We start from the raw sequence: 12,141 nt of genomic DNA on the forward strand, positions 1-12,141 counted from the left end.
AATTAGTTCTTCTAATTTGTCTTCTTTAATTTACCAAATCTTTATTTATTTCTTATTGTGTGAAATCCCAGTCAAAAATTAAAAATAATACCACTGGACATATCGCTTCTTGGGAATGCCTACTGACATTTAATTCTCTGTATTCGAGTTTCCAATATGGCGGAAATCAAATAGGCACAAAATGCTATGGCTTATAGCCTGTCCAGTGGTACAGAGGTCAGTGATTATCTTGGTATAGTCGAAAAATGTAGAGTTCATTGGATTTTCTCTTATCCTGGTTCGATTGTAAAATAAATAAGACAATTTATATTTTCATAATTTATTTCAATTTATAATCTAAAATTCACAATTATTATAAAACTAAAAATTATTAATAAAAATAAAAATTACCATTTAAAATACGGCGTATATATTATTTTATATCCACAAAAATGTCGCACAATTAAAAAACGAAACGTATGAAGAAAAGAAAATTGCATTTTATAATCTTCCAAGTCGGGAGTTTTTAAACTATTAACTAATATAGAATTTTTATAAAAATTATACAAAGTCATAAGAGACGAGAAAACGAATATTTTTTTCACTTGACCTTGAATCTCATTCCAATCCAACCATAGACAAAATGTAATCTTTACCAACATTATAAAGCGGAAGAGTTGTCTGTTTGTTTAAACGCGCTAATCTCAGAAAGTACTGGTCCGATTTGAAAAATTCTTTTTTCGTTGGATAGTCCATTTATAGAGGAAGGCTTTAGGCTATATAACATTACGCTGCGAACAATAGTTTTTTTTTTAATTCCGTGCGGACGGAATCGCGTGCGATAGCAAATTTATTCATAAACTTGTTATTATTTCTGACAAAATATTATTACCTTTACCTTTTTTTTCAAAATGGCCGTCCTGACTTTCCCCTGTTTACTTTGATATTGGATTGAAACAAGATGATTGGTCATGAGAACTTATTACTAAATATAATAAAGGTATTTACAGAACATATACAATCTAGTAAGCGTATATTTCTCCGAAGATGTTCAGGAGAAAGACATCATTTAGGGGAGACATGTACGTGTAGACGAAAGGAAGGGTAGGGGACAGAGGAAGAGAAATATTACTCATTGATCTTTTGTGCTCCGGATTGAGTATCTTTGATGTTTTTATACATGTTTTTTGACAATGTAAACGCACTTGTATTTCACGTACATGTTCCCGTAATTTCATGTTCCTTAATAAATTAACTTAATCAATAGAATATTTTGTGAACTTTCTTTAAAAAAAAACCTTACTCATAATTTCTTTTACACATCGTTAAATAAAAAAAAATAATAAAAATTCTTTTCATCTCCAACTTATATAAACTATGAAGCGTAATGTTAATATTGCAAATAAAAATTATATAAAAGTTCTTTTTTTTTACAACGCCAAAATAAACGCGAAGATTTTGGCTCTAAAGTGTGTCTATTTAAGATAAATTAGTTTGACAACTGACGTCTATAAAATATCAAATTAATTTAGTATTAGGATTAATGTTGTACTTAATGGACGGTTGTCATAGTGTCGGACCACGTAACGAATAACTGTGAACTATCGAAAATCGGTCTTGTAATAAAATTAATCGACCAAATAAGTACTATAATTTAGGTATTTTAATAACTTTTTGTATTACACATAGTTAATTAAAAAAATCTTTTTTTTTTATTACCACACCTCAAATTTTGGTTTAATATCTGAATTCCTTATGTCGTTATGAAGGATAAAGTAGGAATAGAATGAAACAATTTTATTTATATTGTAATTCAAAAACAATATTCACGAAAGTTTCGATTGCAATCGAGAACGAGCATCGAAAATCGAAAAAATTCTTAATGGACTTTACTCAACCAATATTTAATGAAATATCACTTGAATTGTCAAACTAATATCTTAAAGAAACACACAATAAAACAATTATATTGTGACAATTCACTAGAGATGGCTTGATTAAAATTGATTGTGAAAATATTCGATTTTCGATAGAACTTGCATTCGAAAATTTTCCTTTTTTTAATGTATTTTTAATTAATTGCGGGATACATAATTAAATCTCTGTGATAAATTCCAAAACTAATAAGATACTTAAGCTATAATATTTATTTATTCGATTAATATTATTATAAGACCGATTCCCGATAGTTCACAGTTATTCGTTGCGTGGTCCGACACTATGACAACCGTCCATTAAGTACAACATTAATCCTCATACTAAATTAATTCCATATTTTATACACGTCACTTTTCAAACTAATCTATCTTAAATAGACATACTATAAAAATACGTGAAAGTTGATCAAAATATGGCGGGCGCAGTTGACACTTGTCAGTTGCTTCGCGCTGTTTCGACTAACTTTTTTTTTTGGTTTGATGTTGCATTACTTGTAGAGCCAAGAAAAATAAATGCAAAGCAAATATTAATTTTTTTTTAAAGGAATTAAAGTTATTTTAATATCGAGAATAATTATGGAAATTAATAGAATCGGAAATTATCTAGAATTTTTTTTTAATTTTTATTCCAACTAGAAATCTAATAGTTAATAAATTGCATCTAAATAAAATAAAAATTCGACTAATTTTATTAATATGTCAAAATGCTAGTGATGTACCACTGTAGTGGTTTACCGGTTTTTTTATTCGAAATATTTTTTTTAATTAAATATTAATTTTTACTATAATTATATGTTTTTATATTATATATTTTTAACTACACTTACATGTATCTTGGGTTTAAAAACGGCACTTAGTACAAATATTGTATTAAAGCTTATAAAAACAGACAGATGTCAAATGAGTTATATAGATAAAGAAAAAAAATCTTCCGTCGTTATAAGAATTCCAGAAAGTCCATAAATTACGTGAGGTGTTTTATTCAATCCCCTCCCCCAGCCCCCAATCTCACGTGAGATTTTTCAAAATGTGAGTTTCTTACGTAAACGCGTTGGATTGTTATTATAAAAAAAAATGCTTCGTGCTTTTTTTTTGTTTCAATTTGCCGAAACCCCCCCTCACTCCAACGTAAGTTTAGATAAGATTTGACATGTCACGTAATTTATGGACTGCCCCCTAACCGATATTTCCTGATATTCAAATTTTTTTTAATGTCCTTTTTTTTTAAAATTGCCTTATTTTTTTAACTGATCTTGGTACACTATAATTTCTCATTGTTTTTTTTAAATTGGAATTTTAGTAGTATTTTTTTTAAATCTCCTAAACTTAACGAAATATCGTATAAACTAGAAACTTATCAATAATTAAATGGCAAACGAGATTTTAATAATAAAGGTGGGATATTGCTTTTAAAAACTAATATTTTTTTGTACTAATAACTTAATTTAATATTAGTATGGCATTTTTTATTTACATATTAAAATCTAGGCCGTTTTTATATAGATTTTTTATCAGTACTTTCTCAATATGAATGTCGATTAAGACAAAATAGTCATTATTCATGTATTATACAGAATCCTCAACAGAATAACTGTCGCCGTCTTCATGGTCTACTGAGTAGACCACGGTCTTTCCAGTAGACCATGTTCTTTTCAGTAGACCGACCTCCTCTAGGCTTAAGATGGACTATACAGAAGCCTGCAGTGCTATATTTGTACGGTCTTTCGAGTAGACCGTGTTCTTTTCAGTAGACCGATCTCTTCAAGGCTTAAGATGGATTATACAGTAGCCTTTAATTATTTATTTTGAACGGTCTTTCGAGTAGACCATAACCAAATCATGATCGTAACCAAATTTTTCATATTAAAACTCTTACTTTAAATTCTTTCCATAGATTCCTTCACTGTACACCCATTTCCAAATTATTGGTCCTTCGATATAGCAAATCATATACCTATTCAGACATTATTAATGCCTGGATACACTAAATTGCCTAGATATTGACACATTATTGGTCTAATACACTAGTTTTCCACTACACCAGTCTTTGATTACACTAAATTGCATAAATATCTAGATATAACTGTTGGGATACACTGGTTTACACTTGACTGGTGTTCACATATCACTGATCACTGTGTCCAGCAGCTGCAGGTCAGTGCCTGTCCCTCCTGTGTTCAGCAGCTGCAGGTCAGTGCCTGTGCCGCCTGTGTCCAGCAGCTGCAGGTCAGTGCCTGTGCCGCCTGTGTCCAGCAGCTGCAGGTCAGTGCCTGTGCCGCCTGTGTCCAGCAGCTGCAGGTCAGTGCCTGTGCCGCCTGTGTCCAGCAGCTGCAGGTCAGTGCCTGTGCCGCCTGTGTCCAGCAGCTGCAGGTCAGTGCCTGTGTCCAGCAGCTGCAGGTCAGTGCCTGTGCCGCCTGTGTCCAGCAGCTGCAGGTCAGTGCCTGTGCCGCCTGTGCACAGCGGCTGCCGGGAGGGTGAGGGCGCGGTGGTGACGCAGCTGCTGACGATGACGAGGGTCCAGCATGGCGGTGTATCCGGCTGAGCAGAGCGCGGGGTAGCGCGTGTAGAATGCGCGGTATCCTTCATGCAGGAGATACACCTCGGGGTAGTGGAGTGAGGGATAGTTCTCTTGGTTCTTTGCTCGGTCGTTTGAACGCAGGAAGCGAGATCTGATGGATAAGTTACTAATATTAGTAGGAATATTACTAAATATATATAGAACTGACTGTTTTCTGTCTGCGAGGTCATGATAAAAATTTGGTAGTCTATGTGTTCTTCCAGACTATGTTCTATATGTATGACAAATTTTATTAAGATCTGTTGAGTGGTTCCGGAGATATCTTCTAACAAACATACAAACATTCGCATTTATAATATTAGTAAGATATCAAGGTAATTGTGAATGTTTAGATAGATGGATGTTTGTTAGAAGTTGCGTCCCGGAGGCCTAATTTCCTCTTTCCCTTCCCATCTTTTTTCTTATAAGGAAAGAATGGGAGGTGGAAGTGGACTTTCCGGATGAGAGGATGCATGGGAAGAGAAGATATGTTCTTTCTGTGCATCCTCTCCTCCGTAGATTAAAGTTAGGCAACGCATATGCAATTGCGTATGTCTATGGGCAAAGGTCACTTCGCTATTTCAGCGATTTCAGGTGACCGCTCGCTCGTTTGCCACCTTATGATATAAAAAAAAGCTATCTCCGGAACTGCATTTATCTGAATGAAATTAAGCATAGATGTAGAACATAGTGTGGAAGAACTTAAGCTATTTTTGTTTTAATTTAACATAGATAAGATCACGGGTAAAAGCTAGTTATAAAATATTATAAAAATTTATATATCTATATTTAAAATCATACAAACAGACAAACATATACTTACAATTTAGGTCCCCTTTCCAATGAGAATTCACAGTGGAATATCAGAATACTCCGTTTATCTCCTGACTTGGGGAGTGGTTCATTCACCAATGTTAACACTTGCTCCGGTGTATATAAGTTCACAGCTCCCAGGATATGTCCACCTTCAAACTCGTAAGGATAACGACAGTCTATCACCTGGAAAGAAAAAAAATTCATATCTTACTAATATTATAAATGCGAATGTTTAGATGGATGTATTGTGGATGGATGGATGTTTGAACATATCTCTAGAACAGCTGAACGGATCTTGATTAAATTTGATATATAGAACAGTCTTCCCCAAAGTGTGTGATAACGTCCCCTTGTTGGCGCTGCAGGTCTCAAGTTGCGGGTTATAGTAAAAGTTTCCTTTACAATTCTCCGTTAATATACATATATAGGTCACAATAATTAATTAATTTAATTTGAAGTTATAGTGGTTTTTAAATATGTGAAAATATGAGGGGCGTTAAAAACATATTTATTCTCAAAGTGGGCAGTAGACAAAATAAGTTTGGGAACCACTGGTATAGATGGATGTTAGAATCTCCGGAACAGTTCAGAAATTTGTCATAGATGTAGAACATCTCGAATACATAGACTATTAAGTTTTTTTTAATTATAAAAACACTAAATAAATCATAAAGATAGTTTTATTAACAATAATAGAGCCTCGGTGGCTCAGAGGTTAAGGAATTGACTTGTAATCAGGTCCTGGGTTCGAATCCCGCTATACCAATGTGTTTTTACATATGTACATTTATCTTATGTTACGGTGAAGGAAAACATCGTGATGCTGCACATATCTGAGAAAGTCAAACATGTGGAGTCTTGCACTGGACCAGCATTCACTATCACATATCGCTTAGGGTAGATTCTACCCTCAGTTGGGATGTTAGTGAGCTGATGATGTACCTGATATTGACTGATGCTGTCATCAAACTCTCCCTGGAGCAGTGCAGCGAGGGTGTCACAAGATATAGACTTGAGGTCAGCATGGTCTCCGCTGGTCAGGGGTAACGCGAACGGTAGAGAGAAGTCTCCGATGAGGTCAGGCTCCAACACAGCTGTTATAAAATAGATTTATCTTACTAATATTATAAATGTGTATGGATGGAGGAATAGATGCATGTATTGATGGTTGTATTAATGAGTTTATTATTGATGAATGTATGGATAGATGTTTATTAAAGATATCTCCGGAAAGATCAACAGATCTTGATGAAATTTGTCATACATATAGAACATAGTCTGGAAGAACACATAGACTATGATTTTTTTTTTAATTTTGATTGTAGTACAATGCAATAATAAAATAAACTTACATCTAGCAAGTGCTGACATTATTGATGCGTTATTTTCTGAATAAGCTCGCTGCAGCACCGGTCTTTGTCTGTCTATTTGTGGACTACCGCAATTAGATTTCCTCCTTTTATTACATCCATTTTCTAATTCATTAATTTCACATCGTTTCTGTGATTTATTCACTTGTGTCTCTTTTATAGAGAACAATGAAACCCTAGCTTTAGAGTTCAAACTGATACTACGTATTATTGGTTTGTTTTCATATTTTTCATCTGTTATAATATTTTCTTTGATTTTACCTGATAAAAGTTCATTGAAATTAGGCATTTTAGGTGAATTTGAGATTTCATCTAATTCCAAAAATGGTTCTTCGAATTCTGATACGAAGCCGCTTTCCATTGATGCTGTTGATTCTGATGGGAATCTCACTTTTGTGGACGGTGATATCGATAACGAATCACATTTCGTTGGTGTTTCATTGAATTTTAATGATTTCTTCACTGAAATTGTTGATTTCTTCGTTGCCGGTGATGTAAATGGAAATTCATCTTCGAAATTAAGCATCCTTGTTGCGTTAATATTGGGTTTATTGAATGATGTTGAAGCTTCAACATCAGATAAAGGTGCACCGAATACGAAATCTTTTGAACTTATTTTCCTCGTTGATGTTCTACCTTTTGATATAATGTCCGGACTGTCTGTTGATATTATTTCATATTTTGAACATTGATCGAAGTTATCAGCGTCAAATTCCTCTTCCAAATCGTGTAACGTCTCAAATCCTGTATCCAAATCTGTTTCTATATCTTTTTGTGGTACATATATGTCGTTTAATTTAGTATCGTAAGATTTTTGTGGTAATGAATCCGTGAAATCGAACTGAAATATGAAAAACAATTATTTAATAATCTTATCTTACTAATATTATAAATGCGAATGTTTAGATGTGCGTCGGTAGCTCAGTGGTCAAGCACCTGACTTGCAAGTCCTGGGTTCGAATACCGCCATGTACCAATGTGTTTTTCCATTTCCGATTTACATTACATATGTACATTTATCCTATGTTCTTACTGTGAAGGAAAACATCGTGATGCTGCACATATCTGAGAAAGTCAAAGATATGTGTGAAGTCAACCCGCACTTGGCCAGCGTGGTTGACTATGGCCAAATCACCTTAACTTAGTGTAGGCTCCTCGGTGGGGACTTACTGTGAGCTGATGATGATGATGAATGTTTAGTTTAGTATGTATGTTTGTTAGAATCTCTAGAACAACTGTATAGATCTTGCTGAAATTTTGTATAGATGTAGAACATAGTCTGGAAGAACATATAGGCTAGTTTTTTATAATTCAGTTCAGACTAAGTCTAGGGCGATAGCTAGTTAATATTATAAATGCGAATATTAAGATGGATAAATATTTCTTCGTCATCAGCTCACTATACATCCCCACTGAACTCGGAGCCTAAGTCAGTGACTAGGTCATAATCAAACACGCTGGCTCAGTGCTGGTTGGATGGATGTTTGTTTGAAGGTATCTCTAAAATGGTTCAATGAAATTTGTCATAGATGTAGAACATAGTCTGGAAGAACACTATGCAATGAAAACTCACTGTAATACACAAATCAAGTAAAAACATTCAACATACCTTAGCTGTAGACCAATTATTGACTTTCTCTGTACACATCAAAGATTGGAAAGTCTCTCCGAAAGAACAATCCCTTGTTTCTTCCTCCATATCTAATTTCATGAATGTTTCACTCATTAATGGACTTTGATTCTCTTTGTTGGACATTTTAAATTTAGTCCTTTCTTCGAATATTCTAGTTATTTTAGCTGAACTTCTTCTAACTCTGTCCATACGACTTGTTAAAGGTGATTTAGTACGATCTATCAATGGTGAGTTTCTTTCCAACGGTGAATTCTTAAGTCTATCGATAGTTGGTGATGTTATCCTTTCCATTATCGGTGAGTTCAAAGGTCTATATAAAGGTGAGTTTTGTAATTCACCGAGCACTCTACGTTTCGGTGTTGCTATAGGTGAATTGTGCGGTGATTGCTTTGTATTAAAGTCTAATGAATGCGGGTTCATCTTCAATTTGAAGTTTGTTGAGATTGCTTCACTTTGTTTGCGTTTCTTGCCGCTGTTTCCTGAATTTATTTTGAAGTTTTCAGTTATCAGCCTGTAACAATAAGATAGTTTAGTTTATTAAATTTATTTAAATCATAAGGTGGCAAAGCGAGCGGCCACTAGATATCGCTGAAATAGCGAAGTGACCGTTGCCCATAGACATACGCAATTGCATATGCATTGCCTACCTTTAATCCACGGAGAAAAGGATGCACAGAAAGAAAATATTTTCTCTTTCCATGCATCCTCTCATCTGGAAAGTCCACTTCCACTTCCCATCCTTTCCTTATAAGAAAAATGGTGGGATGAGAAAGAGGACTAAGTTAGGCCTCCGGGACACACACTCATCAGACGAAACGCGGAATTGCCTCCACTTGACGCCTGTCTTCTGTGTGGTCGTGGTATTTCACCGGGCGAGCCGGGACAATTCGTGTGAAGATGTTAAAGCGGGCTCTACCACTGTTGATACCACTATAATAATAATATTTTATATATAAATATTTTTTTTATATTTTACTAAATTATTTGTATCAACTAAACTTAGAAGTCCACTGAATTAAACTTGAATTCCTGATACTAAAATATCAGTATAAAACATATCCTTATCTCTGTCAGTTCTTGACAAAACAGACATAAGAATGTTTTCAAAGGAGATTTTGGTCTCGAAAACCCAATGTTAAACATTTACAAATTAAGTAACATTCTTGCCTCTAAGTATCCGTTAAAAATAATGGAATTTATGTGTTATAAATTTTAAAATCATATAGAAATCTAAAATTGTTTACGCATAGTACAATTATGAAATATTAGAATGAATAAATCTTTATAATATTGTTTCCATAACATAGATTTGATAACGTCATTCTAAAATCGTAGTTTAAGATAACAATATATCTTTTATAAAGGGTGAGTTAATAATAGACAAGTTTTTTTACCATCTTCACAACATTAGGGAGTCGATACGTTTAATAAATATAACTGGTTACCTTGAAGCCCTTTCCCGATATCCCGACACATTATTCCGAGTTCAAAACACACAATGAATTCCGTTAGAGGTTATGAGAAACGATCCTCGTATCCACAAACTACAAATTCCCATGTAAATGCACTATTAAGGTATCATATTTGTATTAAAATGTTAAATAACAGGTAGTCATAAAGAATAATATGAATCAGCTGAAATTAGTTCGCGCGCTTTTGAGTTTGATTTGACAGCTGTCTATGTGCAAATTGCGTTCAGAAATGCATAAGACAAAATAAATTAACGAAAGAGGTTTTATTTATTAGTTTAAAATTTTTTTTTATAACTCATAACAAATTTTAATTTTTTTCGTGTCATTTATATTTTTTGATTATGACTTAGTTTTTGTGTATGTAATAAAGATTTTTAAACTACTACAAGCTGAAAATAACAACGTATTTATTATAATACCGAAACATTTCCTTGTAACGTTAATATGTGTTCTTTAAAGATATCATGCACATTTCTAACAAAAGATAAACATCAATTCAAGTAAATCTGATCAATATACAGTAAATTAAATATTTTTTAAGGGATGGGGCGATGGAATGTATGAATAAAATATCGATTTTAACGGTTCAGATTTAACGGACATTATGCTTTTTTATAAAATACGTTTGCGTTCCAATTTACGTTAATTACAATAGCAAAATAATACAATTCTAATTATTAATAGTTACTAGCTAGATAAAGTTGTTTTGCATCAACTAATAGACGATTTTCCTTAAAAATATACTTAACCGGATGTAAATTTCCTGTTTATATTGCCAAGTGAACTAATTTCGCACATATAACAATAAATAGTGAAAAAAAACTATGAAGTTCCATTACATCTTCAATCATAATATTTATTAGGCATTTACCATACTCAGAGATAACATTTAGTTTAATTTTAGTATTAGAGCTCTATAAATAAATCAATAAAAATATTAATCTATTGCTTTATAAATGTGGTTATTAAAGCTATATTTTTATGCATTATGTTTGACCTAAATTAAAAAACGAAAAAATCTTTATTGAACAAAAAAAAATCAAAAAATTGGTGGGAATTAACTAAGGAGGTTATAAGTAAGAACCTTTTTGCTTGCACCGAGTCAATTCCCGTCTCGGTCATTCATAGCCCACCCTTGTGTTTTAACAATAGGACCCTTGCACTCAACCTTATCACGGTTTGATTTTTTTTTTTGCCGAGTTAACGGTACACCGTAGAGACAGACAAGGGGACATTGTGCATACGTTAAAGAAAACGTCAGTTAGTCTACGGTATAATATAAAAGAAAATTTAATTTAAGTAGGAATAAGCTTTATTGAAATTTTTGAAATATTTGAAGAATTGACTATTCTCTCTCATCTTCAAAATCAATCTAGCTTTTTAAACTATAGGATACAACGGAAAGGACATCTTACTAATATTATAAATGCGAATGTTTAGATGTTTGTTAGAAGGTATCTCCAGAACGGCTGCATGGATCATAGTGAACTTTAGCATAGATGTAGAACATAGTCTGGCGAATACATGGGCTACTAATTAATTTTAATTCCGCTCGGCCGGAGTCGCGGGCGATAGTTAGTATAATATAATGTTAGGGTCCTTCGTGCCTATTTTATAATTATATAGTCATTGAGGGCGTAATTCATGTAGTAATGGTATTTGCATTGACTCAAGACTAGTTGCGCAATTGATTAGCTTCCTTAAACTTAATAATTTACTTTTATTTGTATCGAGTTGAAAATACATAATTGTTTTAATCATCCGTAAATTAATCTTAACCTGTTTTATGATTTTAGATTATATTGTTGAATCGTTAATAAATGTTTTACTATTTTAATACGACAACTGAACGAACGTCCGGTTCCGTTGGATTGGTCTATAGAATAAATGTATAAATGTGAAAACGACCACGGAGACGGATTCATTCGTTGAGTAGTCGACAACCGAAAAGCACTCGAAGGTGATAAGTATCGGCAATTGACGTAATCATTCTAGAAACGGATTGATGATCGATGTTGTGGAGCGAGTGATTAAATAAACGAGTGCAAGGAATATTGTTGTTTGAACTTTTGGTCATCCCCAAAAATAATGTCTCTTATTGGTTCATTATTGTCATATTCGTAAAAGCAATATACAAGTAATGCAATTTATATTTCTTCATATTTAAAACGTTTTTTTTCAACTGTCAATTCATACCGGTTATTGTAATATCAACTATCTGTACTTATTTTTAAGGTCGAAGTTCCTTTGTGTGATTATTTTGAAGGGTTGCAAGGGAAATATTCAAATTAGTTGGCACGTTGCCCCCTTTTCTTATATTTCGGTTTAAATCAAGTGTTGCATCGCTTTGATTATATTGTTGTTGCAAGAAGCAAGT

General features: G+C 33.2%; 1 protein-coding gene across 3 annotated transcripts in view; it reads right to left on the bottom strand.

Annotated features, from left to right (window-relative positions):
• Positions 1–4,055: 4,055 nt before the first annotated feature.
• The window catches only part of Cdc25 (cell division cycle 25), a 32,878-nt gene continuing 24,792 nt past the window's right edge, over positions 4,056–12,141 (bottom strand). Inside the window, exons 2-7 of one of the 3 annotated variants that reach the window (XM_013308021.1) lie at positions 8,269–8,803; positions 6,642–7,500; positions 6,232–6,383; positions 5,297–5,472; positions 4,295–4,585; positions 4,056–4,087 (exon numbers count right to left, since the gene is read on the bottom strand). In XM_013308021.1, coding sequence (XP_013163475.1) covers positions 4,351–4,585; positions 5,297–5,472; positions 6,232–6,383; positions 6,642–7,500; positions 8,269–8,803 — 1,957 coding nt within the window. In that variant the 3' untranslated portion in view covers positions 4,056–4,087; positions 4,295–4,350. Of the gene's footprint in view, positions 4,088–4,256; positions 4,586–5,296; positions 5,473–6,231; positions 6,384–6,641; positions 7,501–8,268; positions 8,804–9,737; positions 9,952–12,141 lie in introns of those variants that run through there. The other 2 variants (XM_013308020.1, XM_013308022.1) reach the window with 2 other exon arrangements.

Source organism: Papilio xuthus, unplaced genomic scaffold (assembly GCF_000836235.2).
Source record: "Papilio xuthus unplaced genomic scaffold, Pxut_1.1 DF828037.1, whole genome shotgun sequence".
NCBI classification, from domain to species: Eukaryota; Metazoa; Arthropoda; class Insecta; order Lepidoptera; family Papilionidae; genus Papilio; species Papilio xuthus.